We start from the raw sequence: 18385 nt of genomic DNA, 5'->3' as shown, positions 1-18385 counted from the left end.
ATTCATTTCGTCTATAAATATGTATAATTATAATAATATTTCTTAGAATTTGTAAATTTTCTATTAATCACTAATTATAAAGCAAATTACATATGTAAATATTTATTGTGATTTAGTTGATAAAATAATTAAACTTTTGGTTGATTAAATATTTATTTATTGCAATTGACTTACCATTAGGAATGACAAAAATGGACCCAAATCTTATGGGTGCCCACAAAAATATTTACTTATTGACGTTGAGTATGTGGATGGATATTTACCAACAAATTTTTACCAGGATGGGTGCGGGTATAGGTACTATAGTACTCACCCACCCTGGCTTGCACATCACTTATATATATTATATATTAATATAACTAAAATATATTACTTAGGTAAATAATTCATATTATACATATGCTTTTATGTAAAAAAATAATTATATTTTTCTAATTTAATTAGTATTTTAAAGTCACAGTTTATGCTTCTCAATCCAAGTGTTGATGTTACAATTGAGGTTATTGAACTAATAAGGATGTGTTATATTGATTTTATTTTATGTAAGTATTTTTATGTTAGGACGCGGGAATACAATCATGATTTTGATTTGTAAATTTTATGCTATCACTTTTATATTGAGGCTAATATTATCCATATGCTTTCAAATATCATTTTGGTTTTGGATTGAGTTGTAAATCTCAAATATTATTTTATGTAGAACGATGATATTAGATTTAGCATATATTATATTATATTTGTTTCATTCAATTTAAAAATATTAAATTATTATTTATTTTTATGTATAAATTTCTAACTTTGTTGATAGGTCTTAGAAAGTATTGTCATCACATGATGCTCAAGTTTAATTAGAGTTTTTGTTAAATGATTACAATATTAACTTTAATAATCGTTATGTTGAAGGATTATCTTTTTAATATTGTTTATTTTTGACTTAATTTTGAAAGAATAATGTTGTGTTTGGTTATTTTTAATATTATATGTTAATATTTTTAATGTTATATTTGGATTTTTTAAGAGTGAATTTTCAATTTATCTGTAGTAATTTTTTAATTAATATATATTTTCATTTATTAATTTTATACAAGTACATGTATGTATATATGATAATTAAAATTTCTATCAGTACGAATATGAGGTCGGATAAGATTATTTTTTTAACATGAATTTGAGGACCGGTACTAGAAGATCCAATCTATTATCCTTCCTATTTACAATAGAATCATTTCTACATTAGAAATATCTACTATATCCATTATTATAAATCTAATCATTCAATTCAATTACATATTTTTAAAAGATAAATGTATATTATTTAATTTCATTTAATATATTTTTTTTGGAGGAAATGAACAGGAAAATGTCACGTAAAAACCTTCTTTTATTATTATTAATCAATTAATTTTTATAATAATTAGCATTTTAAAATCATACTTATATATAAACGCTAATAAAATTAAAGTGAAGAAAATATGTGATGTGCGAGCCCGTGACAAATTTGTCGTTTGATAAATGAATAAGGTGGGCACTTTTACTTTGACAGTTTCACTTGGTTCTCCTCTTCCGCCCACTGTTTCCTTCATCTTCTTCTTCTTCTTCTATCTCTCTACAACACACTTTTTTAAGTGATTCGTTCGCAGAAACGTACTACTACTTGATCTCATCGTATTCTCTACGCTATTCCTATTAAATGAATCATAGTCATAGATAGATCCATTATTCATAGTTTAAATTAGGAACCTTTTGTGTTCTGTTCTGTTCTGTTACATCTCGTGAATCGTTTACAACTTCTTAACCGTTTTCTGTTGCAGATGGCTTCTTCGTTTCTATCCGCAGCTTCGCACGCTGTCTCACCCTCTTGTTCTCTGTCCACCACGCACAAGGTACCCTCTTTCTGCTTCTTCCGACATTGCTTCGTGAATTTTAATGATTACCCTTTTTGTGATTTTAACGTTGGGGTCCAATAGGGAAAGCCCATGCTTGGAGGCAACACTTTGAGATTTCACAAAGGACCCAATTCCTTCTCTAGTTCAAGGGTATGTACTATATAGTAATAATAACTAAATTTCTTGCTTCAACTTTAGATACGGTTTTATAAGTGATTTTGGAGATTTTATATAATTAGAATTAGAGTTTTACTTCGACATTTTATGTTGACATTTAATGCAAGTTTTAATTTATGCGGATTAAACTTTAATTTTGGTTGAACAACGTGTGTGTGTGAATTGTTGTAAATCCTCTGCTACCTGAGTTTGATTTCTATGGATAAAGAAAAACCCTTCAATTTTGTTTGGAGAACAACACTAAAAGCACTTAAGGAACCTTTGCCGATCAAAAAAAAAAAAGCACTTAAGGAACAATATCTAAATTTTGTCCTCAATTTTTTTTATTGCTTTTGTTGATTATTATGCTTTCATATTACTTTGTGATCTATTGGGTAGGACTATTGGCACACTAAGTGTTATTTATTCTTGTTCTTCGCTAACTACTTTTAATTGTTTTGTTAAATTAACCTCACACTACAGTAATTTTTGGGGGAGTTTAATGTATATACACCATTAGTACCAAAAAAAAAATTAGTATAAAACATCTTTACATTGGCATTCAATAAGATTTGACTACTTTACCATGTCATCTTGTTCACTAATATGTGTGGTTGTTGTGATAAGGTAAATTCCTACCGGATGTGGATGTGTGTCTGTGTAAAGATGTTTTATACCGAGAGTGTATATGAATTAAACTTCTTTTTAAGATAAAAAACAATTTGGATCATAATTAGATTTCAGGAATTGCGTGTCAAAGAGATCAGACATATGATATTATTTATAATCAGAAACAATGATATAATTAAGGAAAGAAATCTCTAATCTAATCCCTAATGTTTCCCTATTTCCATATTTACATAAGATAAAATCACATCTTTAACACATTTCATACTTGGTGGAAGAACAGTTGTAAGTAAAAGTAGTTAGTGAGAATTAAGGAATGTGAGGACACAGAAACTGTGTTTGTGTGTTTGTGCATGCATACTAATATAATGTCTATCAATTTTGTTTCAGTCTAGAGGTCGGATCTCTATGGCTGTTGCAGTTAATGTATCTCGGTTTGAAGGCATACCTATGGCTCCTCCTGATCCAATTCTCGGAGTTTCCGAGGCGTTTAAGGCAGACAATAGTGATGTCAAGCTCAATCTTGGAGTTGGGGCATACAGAACAGAAGAACTACAGCCATATGTGCTTAATGTTGTTAAGAAGGTCTTTGTTCCGTATTTTATGTGTCTTCTGTGATTTGAGTTTCCCTAGTTTGCATTATTCTCCTGTCTCATGTTTGTTCCTAATTTTGCTTCATGTTCACAAACCTAGACTATTTTTGGATTCAGTTAATGTTGATTTAGATGAAATTCTTATTCTTTTTAGGCAGAGAATCTTATGCTGGAGAGAGGGGATAACAAAGAGGTAATTTTCTTTACATCACGTGTCTTTGTGTGTGGTGTGGAACCATTGGCCTTTAGATTGTTAACTATGATAACTTGTAAGTGCAGTATCTCCCAATTGAGGGTTTGGCAGCATTTAATAAGGCAACTGCAGAGTTGTTACTCGGAGCAGACAACCCAGCAATCAAACAGCAAAGAGTAAGTAGTTGATACAGAAAATATAGATGATTTGGAATTTGAAGCACATTGCAATTTATTGGTTATGATTTATTTTTTTTCATTTCTTACTTACATTATTTAGTTGCATCCAGGTTGCCACTGTCCAAGGTCTTTCTGGAACTGGTTCTCTGCGACTAGGTGCAGCTCTGATAGAGCGATATTTTCCTGGGGCAAAAGTTTTGATATCAGCTCCTACCTGGGGTATGCATTTTACTGCTTCCCTGATTAACTTGGTCGTGATATTTGTTAGGGAGTTCAAACATCCCTGGTAACATTATTGTCTTGTAGGTAATCACAAGAATATTTTCAATGATGCTAGTGTCCCATGGTCTGAGTACCGATATTATGATCCCAAGACAGTTGGGTTGGATTTTGAGGGCATGATTGAAGATATAAAGGTTAGGTTGTGATCTAGAATTTAGAAAGTGAAATGGTCTATGAACAGTTTTGTAGTTAACTGCTTTGTTTGACCTAGAAATCAATATACACGAATGTTCTATTTGAATTTTTTTCCTCTTGATCTTTCATTGTAGGTCCCAACACTTGTCATCTTTTCTCAAAATGCATGTTTCCAAAAATATCTTTCACTTGAAATACAACTGATGTAATTGTTATGATTAACATGCCGTTGCGGTGTAATGGTATTTGATGCTTAATTGATGTAGTACTTAACGTCTTGTTATATGAAGGCCTACATATAGAATCATAAATTTTCATTTAATTTAAAGATTCCTTCAATCTAATATAAAATTGAACAGTGCCTAATTGTACATTTCTACATTTTTTCAGTCAGCTCCGGAAGGATCTTTTATCTTACTTCATGGATGTGCTCATAATCCTACTGGTATTGATCCAACACCTGAACAGTGGGAAAAAATAGCTGATTTAATTGAAGAAAAGAACCACATTCCCTTTTTTGATGTTGCTTACCAGGTACCAATCTTTGGGTAAAGGAGAAATTTCTGGATAGCATATATTATAAACCATTAGCATATTAAGAATTATGACTTAAAGTGTGTTTGGATAGCTACCAGAATTGATTCTGGCATCTAAAATCATGGTGAAAAATTGAAAAAGTGGAAGCAACTATTTGTTGCTTTGAGTTTCAACGTGGAATTGGAATTGATTCTAGAAAAATTAAATCTAATCCAAACACACACTATTAATCTTTATAGAGACCTAGAACCTATTTTGCAACATGCTGAACTCCTCATTAATTTTAGGGGTTTGCTAGTGGAAGCCTTGATGAAGATGCAGCTTCTGTGAGACTGTTTGTGGCACGTGGCATCGAGGTTCTTGTAGCTCAATCTTACAGTAAAAATCTCGGTCTCTATGCTGAAAGGATTGGAGCAATCAATGTGATTTCATCGTCACCAGAATCTGCAGCAAGGTATGGTAAATTAGATCTTCCATTCTTTCTGATATCTGATGGGCATGTCTAAGAAAAAGATAGAATCTGTCTACTTCATTCCCATGCAAGCATGCATTTTTATTCCTTTTCTAGAAAGGTTATGGGATCAATTTATCAATTAAGTACAGGTAGTATGAAATAGTGTAGGGATCAACATATGGTTATCTTATATTTATGTTGAATGTCAGAACATTAATAGATCATAACCATGTAGGAACTGTTTTTGGTGGTGGGTTTTTTGGTTGATTCAGGTGTAAATGGTTCGATACCCCTTGTACCATTTGTGTGTGTATATATATATATATATATGTGTGTGTGTTTTGCTAATGTAGACACCCTTATTTTTTAGTATGAGTGCGTTAGTAACTAGAGTTTATTTTAAAGACTTAAATATATTTTTGGTCCATGCAATTTAACGCTTTTTTCATTTTTGTCCCTGCAAAAAAAATTCGTTTTAGTCCTTGCAAAATGTGTGTTTTGTTTTTCGTTCTTAAAGTGTTTTAGATAATGTTTTTTTCACTGTTCAAAGTATTTTTTTATTGTTCAAAGCACTATCTAAAACACTTTAAGAACAAAAAAACAAAACAAACATTTTGCAAGGACTAAAACAAAAAAAAAATTACAGGAACGACAATGATAAAAAGCTAAACTGCAAGGACAAAAAATGTATTTAAGCCTATTTTAAAATACACAGTGGTGTAGTGTGATAACGTTCTCATACTAGAAAATAAGAGTGTGTACATTAACAAATGCTTGTGGGGTTTGCTAACGTACACACTCTAGTTTTTTAGTATGAATGAGTGTGTTAGCAAGCTATAATGAGAGAATATCTTAAAATACACTAAGGTGTAGCTTGCTAACACACTCATAATAAAAAACAAGGGGGTGTACATTAACAAATCCCTATATATGTGAGGAGGGATCAACTTATACCAAGAGTAACTCTTTTAGAGTTATTCTCCATCCTTACCATTCATTTTCTTGAAATCTAACGTATAAGATTAGTGACTTATTACAACCATTAGATTTTAAAAAATTGAATGGTGAGGATGAAGAGTAACTCTTTACTGTTGGTGTAAGTTGATCCTCCTCCCTCTCTCTATATGTACACACATAACATTTGTGTTTTGATAAAAAAAAAAAGAAAATGAAGCAGTTGCAATCTAATTCTGTGTTTGGAAGAGCTTATTTACATTTTATTTGCACATATGATACAACCACTGTAAGTGTTTGGGAGAGCTTACGAAACTAGTTCATGATATGTCCATAAGTGGCTTTTAGTTTATTTCAATAAACTTTTCAAGGTAGCTTATAAAAATAGCTTACAACTCGTATGAAAACAGTTTAACCCACTTGAAATGAAGGTGAGGAGGAATCAAAACCTCACTTTCTCTCACTTCTTTATTAGATTCAAAATGTTACATATATATAGGATACAAAAAAGAGAGAGAGGAGAGATGACAGTGACATCTCACTGCTGCCTTCTGAATAAGGCTTACAGATTAAGCTACCAAACAAAGCTAAAATACAAAAGAAATATTCAACATTCAACACTCCCCCTCAAGCTGGAGCATATAAATCATATGCACCAAGCTTCGAACATATAGTCTGAATTCTGGGTCCTCTTAGGGACTTAGTCAAAATATCCGCTGGCTGGTCATTAGAACCAATGAACTCAGTGACAATCTCCTTGGACAGAAGCTTCTCTCGAATGAAATGACAATCAATCTCTATATGCTTAGTCCTTTCATGAAAGACTGGGTTTGAGGCAATATGAAGAGCAGCCTGATTATCACAATACAACTTCATTTGCAACTCTTCACAAAACCTCAATTCTTGCAGAAATTGTTTAATCCACATGAGTTCACAAGTAACCATAGCCATTGATCGATATTCAGCTTCTGCACTGGACCGAGCTACAACCGTCTGTTTCTTGCTTTTCCAAGAAATAAGATTTCCTCCAATGAAGACACAATAGCCTGATGTAGACCTCCTATCCATGGGACAGCCAGCTCAATCAGCATCACAATATCCTGATAATTGTGTATTACCCTTGTCTTCATACAACAACCCTTGTCCAAGAGCTCTCTTAATATACCTCAAAATACGCATGACAGCATTCCAATGGTCCAAATGAGGATTCTGCATAAATTGGCTAACCACTCCCACAGCAAAGGAGATATCAGGTCTAGTAATGGTAAGGTAAATGAGTTTTCCCACAAGCCTCCTATATCTCTCGGGATCAAGATAAACTTCACTTTGATCTGCCATGAGCTTCAAATTAGGATCCATAGGACTTTCAACAGGTCTACAATTTTGCATACCTGTTTCTTCTAAAATATCAAGAGCATACTTCCTCTGAGAGATCACAACACCATCTCCTGATTGAGCCACTTCAATATCAAGGAAATACTTCAAAGATCCCAAATCTTTGGTCTGAAAATGACTGAATAAATGCTCTTTTAGCTGTCTGATCTTAGTAGCATCATTCCCTGTAATCACTATATCATCAACATAGACCATTAGATAAACACATTTTCCATGAGATGTATGACAATAAAATACAGAGTGATCAGCTTCACTTCGTTTCAGTCCAAACATTTGAACAACATGACTAAATTTACCAAACCAAGCACGAGGAGATTGCTTCAACCCATAGAGAGATCGGTGAAGCTTACACACAAGGCCATACTCCCCTTAAGCAACAAACCCAGGTGGTTGCTCCATATAAATATCCTCCTCAAGATCACCGTGGAGGAAGGCATTCTTAATATCAAGCTGATGGAGGGACCAGTGACGAATAACAGCCATAGCAAGAAACAGACGAACAGTGGTGAGTTTGGCGACAGGAGAGAAAGTATCACAGTAATCAATGCCATATACCTGTGTGTAGCCTTTAGCTACCAAACGAGCCTTAAGCCGATCAACCTTACCAGTGGGCCCAACTTTAACAGTGTAGACCCACCTACAACCAACAGGGGTCTTACCAGGGGGAAGAGGAACAAGCTCCCAAGTACCATTATTTTCAAAGGCCTGCATTTCATCAATCATAGCCTGTCTCCAGCCAGGATGATCAAGTGCCTCATGGACAGTGGAAGGAATGGCAAGGGAAGACAATGAACAAACAAAGGAACTGTATGAAGGAGACAAACGGTGATAGCTTAAGAAATTATAAATAGGATGAGGATTACGGGTAGAACGAGTACCTTTTCTGATGGCAATGGGCCAATGTGAATCAGAAGGAGGAGAAGAAGTGGAAGGAGAGGCCGGATCCATGAGTGGAGGACTGGTCGAAGAAGGACGAGAATCACGAGGAGAGGCTTCAGGTACTGGAGATCCAATCTGCCTTGTCCTGTGTTGATCTGTAGTCAGAGGTGGTAAGACGACTTCAGGTGAATTTGGTGAGGAAGATGGAATAATACTGACACTTTGGCCTGAGTTATCTAGGGGATAAGGAGAAGGAATAGGGAGAACTTCCTGAAGAGACGAAGAATGGTCCACGGAGGGTGAAAAGAAGGGTGTGTCTTCAAAGAAGGTTACATCTGCAGACATGTAGTATCGTCTCATGGTTGGAGAGTAACATTTGTAACCCTTTTGAAGACGAGAATAACCCAGGAAGACACATTTGACTGACCTAGCAGAGAGTTTATCTAAACTAGGAGACAAATCATGAACAAAACAGGTACAACCAAACACTTTAGGAGAGACATGAAATAGAGGATCATGAGGAAAGACAAGTGAGTGAGGAATTTGGTTTTCAAGAGAAGAAAAAGGCGTCCGATTGATTAGGAAATAAGCAGTAAGCACCGCATCTCCCCAATGATGTATCAGAACATTCGAATTTAGCATTAGGGAGCGTGCATTTTCAAGAAGATGACGATTCTTTCTTTCTGCAATACCATTTTGTTGTGGTGTGTGAGGACATGTGGGTTGATGTAGAATACCTTTGGAAGACAAAAAATAAGAAAGATCATGAGAGAAATACTCTTTAACATTATCACTTCTGAAAATTTTAATTGTTTTTCCAAATTGATTCTCAATTTCATTGTAGAATGACACAAATATAGGCAAAAGTTCAGATCTGCCTTTCATTAAATAAACTCAAGTACATCTGGAGAATTCATCAATGAAGGTTACAAAATATCGAAAACCAAAAGATGTAACACGACTTGGTCCCCAAATATCAGAATGAATGGTAGAGAAAGTCGAGTTACATCTTTGTACAGTTTGAGGAAATGACGACCTGACATGTTTTCCTAGTTGACAAGACTCACAAATATATGCAAAAGTTCAGATCTGCCTTTCATTAAATAAACTCAAGTACATCTGGAGAATTCATCAATGAAGGTTACAAAATATCGAAAACCAAAAGATGTAACACGACTTGGTCCCCAAATATCAAAATGAATGGTAGAGAAAGTCGAGTTACATCTTTGTACAGTTTGAGGAAATGACGACCTGACATGTTTTCCTAGTTGACAAGACTCACAATCTAAGACTCGAAGATTCTTAAGACTAGGGACCATCATCTTCAATTTTGATAAACTTGGGTGTTCTAGACGATCATGCAAAAGTTTGGGTTTTGAGATTGCCAAACAAGACCCAGGTGGACTGGATTCCAAATAGTAAAGTCCTCGTGATTCGTGTCCTTCTCCAATCAGTCGCCCCGTCCCATGTTCCTGAATAACAATAGAATTAGCAGTAAAGGTTACTGAACAATTTAATGAACGAGTTAACTGACTTAGTGAGATTAAATTATAGGGACACTGAGGAAGGAATAAAACAAAGTTTAATTTCAAGGAAGGAGACAATGAAACTTGACCACTTCCTTGAGATGCAACCTTGGAGCCATTAGCTACAGTGACGAGGTGAGGAATTTTTGGTAAGGAAAAGGATGAAAAGGAAGACTTATTACCGGAAATATGGTCAGAGGCACCTGAGTCGAGTATCCAAGGACTAGGACCTTCAATTAATTGAGAGATACAAGCTGTTGAAAAACATGGTACAGATGAGGATTGAGCTTGGTTGCTGGGTCTCTCGGATTTGAGCTTCAAATACTCCTGATACTCCTCATCAGAGAACTTAGACTCTGCTTTCTCTGATTTAGAAACCTGTGCAACCTTGTCAGGAAACCCATGCAACAAATAACAATTCTCTTGAGTGTGACCCATCCTCTTGCAGTAGGTGCAATGAGGACGTCCACCCCTTCCATTGCGGCCTCCTCTGCTGTTGCGATCGCCTCCTCTACCATGTGATGCAACCATTGTTGACGTCTCCACACTATCAGTAGGATTTTCATCCTTCGATAAGTGAGGCACACGGAGAAGCCTAGTGATGAGAGAATCCATGGATGGAACCTGATCCCCAGCGAGTACTTGATCACGAACATGATCAAAGTCTGAGTGTAAGCTTCTCAGGATAAGGACCATGTAAAACTTGTCCAGTTTCCTGTTCACTTCTTCTAATGAATCAGCCACAAGAAACTTTCTCAGCTCTTCCACGACAGCTCGAGCCTTACCCACATGAGCAATCATGTCATGGCTGGTTTGCTTGAGGGCTGTAACCTTCATGGTTGCATCAAATAAGCTTTGAATATCATTGGCAAAAATTTCTTGAGCCTTCTTCCAAAAAGAACGACACGTTTTAAATGATCTAAGGATATCCAAAATATCCGGCTCAACTGATTGCCATAACACAACACACAGTTGATAATCAAACTTCTCCCATTCGGCTCTTTTGTCACTTGAAACAGAATCGGAAGCTTTCTCCAAGTGGTCATGTCCTTGACCGAGAAACCAAAGTTCTACGGAAGCAGACCATGAGGGGTAATTTTTTCAGTTGAGTTTAGCAGCTGTGATGGTTGGAGTCTCGGAGAAGGAGAAAACAGGTCCAGGGGAAGCCATTTTGACCCACAAGGTGAAACCCTAAGGGAGCAAAAAGGTGGAGAGAATAGGGCTGTAGCATTCCAGGTAACGAAACTGGAAACTGAGGGCTGGAACGGATTCAGGAGAAGCCGACGAAGGGAACGGCGGAGACGCGGCGCGATTTCGGCGCCGGGACGGCGACGCGTGGACTGCACGCGCCGGAGGACGCGCGGGACGGTGGCAGCGCGTGGCGGCGCGTCGCTGCTCCGTTGCCGACGCGAGTTGGCCGGCTGGCTCGCGCTTCCCAAGGCGAGCCTAACCCTGGCTTCGCCAGAGAAATGGCCGCCGGAAAGTGGCGGCGGCGACGGCGGATGACACCTGTTCTGATGCCAACTTGAAATGAAGGTGAGGAGGAATCAAAACCTCACTTTCTCTCACTTCTTTATTAGATTCAAAATGTTACATATATATAGGATACAAAAAAGAGAGAGGAGAGATGACAGTGACATCTCACTGCTGCCTTCTGAATAAGGCTTACAGATTAAGCTACCAAACAAAGCTAAAATACAGAAGAAATATTCAACATTCAACAAACTCTTTTTTATTTCTTTCAATTATAGAAACAGCTTATTCATAAGCGTTTACATGGTAAGTGTTCATTCAGCAAGTGCTTAATTAGGTTGTTTACAATGCACTAATATTGTCTTAACCAACACATCATGACAAAAAGCTGTAGTTGACTATTTCTGTTTTAACTAGAAAGATGACATCTTAGATTCAACTTGATTGTGGCAATGTATGCCTCAGTAGAAGTTCTGTGTTGATCAACAATGTGGTAACGATGCGTTTCAGGGTAAAGAGCCAACTGAAAAGGATTGCCCGACCAATGTACTCTAATCCACCGGTACACGGGGCTAGGATAGTTGCCGATGTTGTTGGAAACCCAGTTCTCTTTAATGAATGGAAAGCAGAGATGGAAATGATGGCTGGAAGGATAAAGAATGTTAGACAGCAGCTATATGATAGTATTACTTCAAAAGACAAAAGTGGAAAGGATTGGTCATTCATACTTAAGCAGATAGGCATGTTCTCATTCACTGGCTTGAACAAGAACCAGGTAATTGATTCATGTTATTATGACTTCTTGCATGTTATCAACTTGTGGCTTTTATACACTATGTTGAGTCCTATTTCATTGACTATATCAACATATTGACTATGTTGTTCTTAAATGATATCTCATCAGAGTGACAACATGACAAACAAGTGGCACGTATACATGACAAAGGATGGAAGGATTTCCCTGGCAGGATTGTCGTTGGCTAAATGCGAATACCTTGCGGATGCTATTATTGATTCATATCATAATGTCAGCTGAAACTCAATTAGATATTTTTGGTGAGTGTTATACCCAATCGGAGCGATTGGCATACATGAAAATAATTTAGAATAATTTATGTATGCATTATGTGTGTACATATGTACCTCAAAGTACCCTAGGAAATTTTTTAACTTTGAAACAAGTTGACTCAAAGTATTGATGCGTAATGAGTCAGGTTCTCAGACTTAAAGCTAGTTGAATCGAAGTACTGATGCATAGTGAGGATGTTTATCATTTCATATGGGTGAGATTGGATAAATCATGGTAACAATAGTTTCGTTAGTCGTATGTGCTTCAGTGGTTAGTACGTATCTTTTTCTTATGTTAAATCCTGCTTTCAATATTTATGTTGATATCAACTTTCAGAGTTTCAGTTCACCCATGTCATTTATTGTAATTGGTAATGAGGAACTTAAGAACCAAAAAAGTAAAATATTTGACTATAATATACACATATATACTGTTTGCCAACTCGAACCAAATAAATAAAGGCAAGCATGGCTCGTCATCTGCATGGAATCTGAATGAGTCACCATGTTGAAATTCCTTTATACAAAGTTTAGTTGGAAGGAAATGGAAGGAGGAAAGTTAGGGAACTACATTTATATTTCTCTTGATTTGGCAGTATCAAATTTAGAATGCAAATAATGCATTTTCTAACATATTCTTTTAAATTTACTCAATATCATTAACTGAGGTTTATTAGGAAATTCAAAATAAGTGAGACTAATATATAATCGGTGAAAGTCACATTATTTTTGTGAGTTTCAGTAAATTTCAATCACCAAGGTAGAGTGTATTGGAACGTGTTGCAAGAATTCCTCTGAAATATATGTACGAATTATTTGTTGTCTGGTTTGCTGAATTTCATATGCCAAAAGTGGGAATGAAAGACAATGAGATCCTCTCTGAACAGTTTCAATGTTCCGCAATATCACCACTCTATACACACATTTTCACACAAGTGAAATCAATTTCCTCCCATTTATCATTAACATCCCAATGCTCTTCTACACCATTTAGGCCTACTTTTTTCTCAATTTCTCTGTTTCTAACTTAACACTCCCGGGCTGCAAGCATTTATTACAGAATCAGTGTAGTTGTTAAGGATCTTTCTGTAATTTCAAGCCTCACTAGTTGGGTAGAGCATCACAAAACATGTCATTTATGTTGTCTCAAACTGATCATTGACTAGAATCCTCAGGTGGGTCAGCAGGTAAGACTTGTTTTGGCAGTTGTGAAACTTTGAGTGTTCCTCCAAGCTCTACTGGCACAAGAGGGATCAGTGAGTGAAGAACATCTGCAATCAGTGGACGGTAACTTGGCTCTGGTTGCACACATAGCACAGCCACAGCAGCAACCTACAAAGTACAAAGTCAAGGTTAAATTTAAGTAGATTATGATAATACAAAAGAGAAAAATGCTACTAATAACTTAACTCACAGACTGTTGTTTCTTTAAAATTCACGTGGATCATACTAATTGGAAAATAAGTATAGACTATAGAACTCATTTCTAGCCTGCCTTATCGTCTAGCGAGGAGAGAGAAAAACCCAAGATTCAAATTGCATCATGTAATGAGGAGAGCAAAAAATAGAAAATTCACGTGGAATTCATCTGTCAAGTGAGTTCCATGTGAACCCTGTGTTTTTTCTCTCCTCCTTGTAAATGTAGATGCTAGAGAGGATTCGGGTTCCAAACCACCCTCATTTAGTAGGAGTTATACTAATTTCAACTAATACTAAATATTGTTGAAAAGAATGTGCTCTAAAAGAGACTGTGTTACTATCATTTCTTTCTATTAATCTTCTTATTTTTAAAATTAAGAAAATAAAAATATCAATTTTTTTATGTTTTCAAGATATTAAACATATTTAGTTTTCACTTAATATATTCTTCAAAAATTATCAGGAGGATTAATAAAAAAAATATAGTTAACTCTTATGACTATTATCATTGCCAAAAAGGGTAAGTAGTAATAAACAGGAAAAAAAGTCTGAGTTTTTTCTGACTCTGAGGCACTAAAACCTGGTATAAGTGCTTGGGGTCCATTGTATTCTTAATTACAGGATCCACAATGTTTGGAAGCTTAGATCTGTCTGTGAGCTGTGGCATGGCCTGCAAACATCATAAATAGTTTACACGTCATTTCCAACACCAACCCAATCAAATTCTATCATCAAGCAAAGCAAAAACAGTACCAATGTGACAATAGATTGGCATTGAGCTTGTGCTAGTTTTTCCACAGGCTTCTTTCCCAATAGAAGCTCCAGAAGCACAACTCCAAAAGCATATACATCACTTTTATCAGTCAATTTACCTGCAAAAAATTAATAAATTAAAAATGCAAGTAATTTCCTCAGCTAATAATTCAAGTTTTGCTACAGCTGTTTTCTCCATGTTCCAAGAAAATCCTTGGAGAAGTGATCCATTTAATTTATATCTCATTATTAATATCTACTACTAGTACTTCGATTCACGGTACCTTAATAATAATAATAATAATAATAATAATAATAATAAAATAGCAATCCTTACCAAATGATCAAAGTTTTCAACTGAATAATACAAAACTATGCTTCCAATGTTTCCCATCTTTCAGACAAGAATCAATTCAACTAGCTGAGAACAAATTTCAGTTCTCACCCTCAGGACATTTATTATTATCATTATTTTTTTTTTATCACTGACAAGAAGCAACTGGAGCAAACTAGGCATATGAGATTGTAACGTGTAACTGACAACACATTAATTTAATAAATAATCTATGTAACTTGCCAGGTCATTTGGGCAGGTACATTCCTAATAGGAGCACAAGGTGCACAGATCAAAAAAATTATTACATGGTTCATGATCAGGACTACCACATATTCATGGTTCTGATTAATCTTTGCATGACAATGTAATCAAAATTTTCAATTTAGGAAAAAGAATTAATAAAACTCAATTATGTGCACTAAGGAGTATACTTCAATTAGTTGAGTAGTGTGCGTGAGTGGTTGTAAATTCTCTAGTACTTAAGTTCGATTCTTATGAATAAAAAAAAACTCAATTGTGTCAAATGGAAATTACTTACGACAATGTAATAATTTCTCGCATAGATCACAATTTCAAACCCACCCTTTTCATAATTAATGCATCAAGGGTTCAAAAAGACCATTATCTTGGATCTGGTTTGTTGAAAGCTTAAGGACACATTAAACATATAGCAACTTGTCAGACCATTGCATATGCCATGAAATTATGTGTGAAGTTCAGTTGGCATACATACCATCTAAAAGATACTCCGGGGCAACGTAACCCAACGTTCCTGAAAGCTTGAGGTTGTTCTTGTTCTGGGACCCATTGGTTATGGCAAGACCAAAATCAGAAAGCTGAATCCAGCAGCACACAGAAAAGAAGCTTTGGTAAGAACACAATAAATAAATGTATGGTACAAAAAGGAAATAATATATTATAGGCAAGTGTTCTTAGGATATTAACTAAGAAATTTAAAGTAGAAATATTTTTATTGAAAGGCAAAAAATAGCATTGTCCATGATATTTTTGTGTTCTCCTATGTTTTTCATAATAAATAATTTCCTCTTTTAGTTCTTCAACCAATGCCCCAAGGCACTGGTTAGCAAGACCCTATACTATATGCAGCAAATTGAGCTTGGCCTTTCTGTTTTACCTTGGCATTGAACTTTGTATCTAAAAGAATATTAGAAGATTTCAGATCTCTATGGATCACCGGAGGGTAACAGTGCTCATGTAGATATTTTAATCCCCTGGTTGACATTAATCAAATACCATGTTAGCAAATAGACAATAAACCAAATAAAAAATGCTAATAATACGTACTCTTTAACACACTATTATTGATGGAAAATTATTAAATGACGCTGAATTATAAGTAAGACTCGTTAAATAAGAAGTACAACATATTATTTTGTGATTCTGAATAAGTTTCAATTAATAATAAAGAATATGTTGAAAAGAGTATTGCTAGAATTTCTTCTAGGAAAATATAAAGATAGATAGAGAACTGATTAGGGAAGGTCACCTTGCTGTGTCAAGAGCAATTTTGATCCTCAAATGCCAAGTCAATGCTGAGCCATGAGAAGGTCCTTCAAATAATAATTTTATAATTCACTTTATTAACTCTTAATCTTGGTCTTATCCAAGGTAATAAAGCATATAAAACAATGTTTTACCATGTAATTGAGTTTCCAATGATCCATTATGCATCAACTCATAGACAATAATCCTTGTATCCTCATTACTGCTACAACCCAGCAGAGAAATCACATTTGGATGTTGAATTTTACTTAACAAATCCACCTCGTTCTGCAAATTCATAGAAGTCCAACTATTCAATATAATATTTAAAAAAAAACAAAAAAAATGAATAAACTATTTGCAAGGATTACCTCAAATTCTTGCTCAGCATACTGATTTTCACAGTGCAATTTTTTAACCGCAACATCCAAATTATCATCCAAATGAGCCTTGTAAACGCATCCAAAACCTCCCTTGCCCAAGATGTTAATTTCCTTGAAATTTCCGGTGGCTTTTTCTATTTGCTTATAGTCAATTATTGGAACACACCCTTTCTTACCAACCAGCTTTATAGAGCTGAATTTACTCAAAAATGGTGATGAAGCTAGCCCTTTCTCAGCATCTTGGGATTCAAATTACAAAAGAAGGCAAAGAAGAAGAAAAAAAATACAAATCTCAGACAATACTAAGGAAGCAAATTAAATGTCAAACTTTCTTGACATCCCAAAATTGTGATCTGTGAAGCAAAAAACAGGAATCTAATGATTGATTGTCTTGAAATATCTCTTTTCTATATACTTTGTTTCCTGATTTTAAAAAGTCTGTATTGGAAACAATGAAAACAAAAAACAACTTTATGGTTTTCTGTTTTCATTTTTTCCTATACAAACTTCAGGAAAATGGGAAACAAAGTGAAAAAAGAACATGTAAAATAAAAAATGTTTTCTCAAATCAAATTTCAGAAGATTCTAAGAAATGGAATTGTGACAAAAGGGAGAAAATAAAAACCTGATCTTTGAACGTTTTTCCCTTTGGATTTTGAAGGGTATTTGGTGTAGTAAATCCAGATGCACAACACACACAAAATGACTGCACCAAGTGAAGTGCTGGCAACAGCAACAGCAATTACCATTTTCTTGTGCGAATCCATGTGTTGCTGTTCAGCCCCCATCACAATTCCTGATCAATATGCAGTATATGGCAGTGAGCATCAAAATATGTATTATTCATTCAAATTTCAAACCATTTATGACAAGTTAATAGAGTTTAAGCAAAAGGGTAGGATCCAAATCCACACAATAAAACACATTAGACCAATACCAGAAATGAATTAAAAAAATATCGGTTACTATATATTATCTGCATTAAGTGCTTTTATTGAATTTTCAAATTTAAATTTGAAACTGTTGAATACCAACTTCATCATAAGAAAAGAAAGAAACAAATAGTGTGACATAGACAGCAAATGGAACAGGAACACATAGGAAATGAAACAGACACACACATTCTTGTTGAGAAAAGTATCTACATTTAGTATCTCACAGTATCTCGAACATGATTGTCTCGGGAAAAAAAAAGTGAAAAACCAAAAAAAAAAGAAAAAAAGTAAGAATTTTCCTAGAACCTGGAGAGGAAGCAGACATTGAAGTGGGAAATGGAGAAAAGGGAGGAACTTGAGGAGAGGGAGCAAGAGGGTATGCAGAGGCAAGAAACCAAGTTGGTTTGTGGAGAATAAGGAGGAGCATGAGAAGCATAAGAAGAAGAAGCTTCGTTTTCATTGTTTCTTTCTAAGAAAACATGAAGATAAAGATATAAAAATAGTAGATGTGTGAAGGAAAGACTTGTGCCTGAGAAGGAGCACACACTCACTACAAACACACACACACACACTCTCTCACTGAGGTTTTGTTAGCCACTGAGTGAGAGAGAAAGTGAAATGTGTGTTTTTTTGGATCTTCTTTGAGGCTTGACCTCCTTTTTTTAAACTTCGAAAAAACACTATTTGCTTTTGTTTTCTTTTTCAGAACCTTTTATTT

The 18385-nt window shown here is 35.1% G+C and overlaps 2 protein-coding genes across 3 annotated transcripts; one reads left to right on the top strand and one right to left on the bottom strand.

Annotated features, from left to right (window-relative positions):
* The first annotated feature begins 1499 nt into the window (after nucleotides 1–1499).
* Nucleotides 1500–12637, top strand: LOC114392208 (aspartate aminotransferase P2, mitochondrial). Of its 2 annotated transcripts, none has more exons than XM_028353261.1 (12): nucleotides 1500–1644; nucleotides 1812–1883; nucleotides 1968–2036; nucleotides 3060–3254; nucleotides 3417–3455; nucleotides 3542–3631; nucleotides 3745–3853; nucleotides 3941–4050; nucleotides 4442–4585; nucleotides 4876–5042; nucleotides 11780–12044; nucleotides 12174–12637. In XM_028353261.1, exons 2-12 carry the CDS (start codon nucleotides 1812–1814, stop codon nucleotides 12303–12305), a joined length of 1392 nt encoding a protein of 463 aa, XP_028209062.1. In that variant the 5' UTR covers nucleotides 1500–1644; the 3' UTR covers nucleotides 12306–12637. The 2 variants fall into 2 exon arrangements, with proteins under 2 accessions (XP_028209062.1, XP_028209063.1); XM_028353262.1 differs by having other exon boundaries at nucleotides 1541–1665.
* A 470-nt stretch (nucleotides 12638–13107) lies between these two features.
* On the bottom strand, nucleotides 13108–18385 carry LOC114392209 (probable receptor-like protein kinase At1g80640). The gene is made up of 10 exons (XM_028353263.1): nucleotides 17974–18385; nucleotides 17358–17528; nucleotides 16721–16971; nucleotides 16505–16637; nucleotides 16354–16417; nucleotides 15982–16078; nucleotides 15580–15682; nucleotides 14510–14628; nucleotides 14337–14426; nucleotides 13108–13669 (listed from the first exon to the last, which is right to left on the bottom strand). The coding sequence occupies exons 1-10, from the start codon at nucleotides 18125–18127 to the stop codon at nucleotides 13493–13495; spliced, it is 1359 nt and encodes a 452-aa protein (XP_028209064.1). The 5' UTR covers nucleotides 18128–18385; the 3' UTR covers nucleotides 13108–13492.

Source organism: Glycine soja, chromosome 17, assembly GCF_004193775.1.
Source record: "Glycine soja cultivar W05 chromosome 17, ASM419377v2, whole genome shotgun sequence".
Lineage (NCBI taxonomy): Eukaryota > Viridiplantae > Streptophyta > Magnoliopsida > Fabales > Fabaceae > Glycine > Glycine soja.
The sequence above is the reverse complement of the archived record's forward strand: the minus strand, read 5'-3'. Positions and strand labels throughout refer to the sequence as shown.

Bases quoted from the DNA above. Each gene is read 5' to 3' on its own strand.
- LOC114392208 (XM_028353261.1), top strand. From the start codon at position 1,812: ATGGCTTCTTCGTTTCTATCCGCAGCTTCGCACGCTGTCTCACCCTCT. The intron at 5,043-11,779 runs GTATGGTAAATT...GATGCGTTTCAG, and splicing joins TCACCAGAATCTGCAGCAAG to GGTAAAGAGCCAACTGAAAA. The intron at 12,045-12,173 runs GTAATTGATTCA...ATATCTCATCAG, and splicing joins CTGGCTTGAACAAGAACCAG to AGTGACAACATGACAAACAA.
- LOC114392209 (XM_028353263.1), bottom strand. From the start codon at position 18,127: ATGAAAACGAAGCTTCTTCTTCTTATGCTTCTCATGCTCCTCCTTATT. The intron at 16,418-16,504 runs GTAAAACATTGT...TATTATTTGAAG, and splicing joins ATTGGAAACTCAATTACATG to GACCTTCTCATGGCTCAGCA. The intron at 14,629-15,579 runs GTATGTATGCCA...AATTTTTTGCAG, and splicing joins CCCGGAGTATCTTTTAGATG to GTAAATTGACTGATAAAAGT.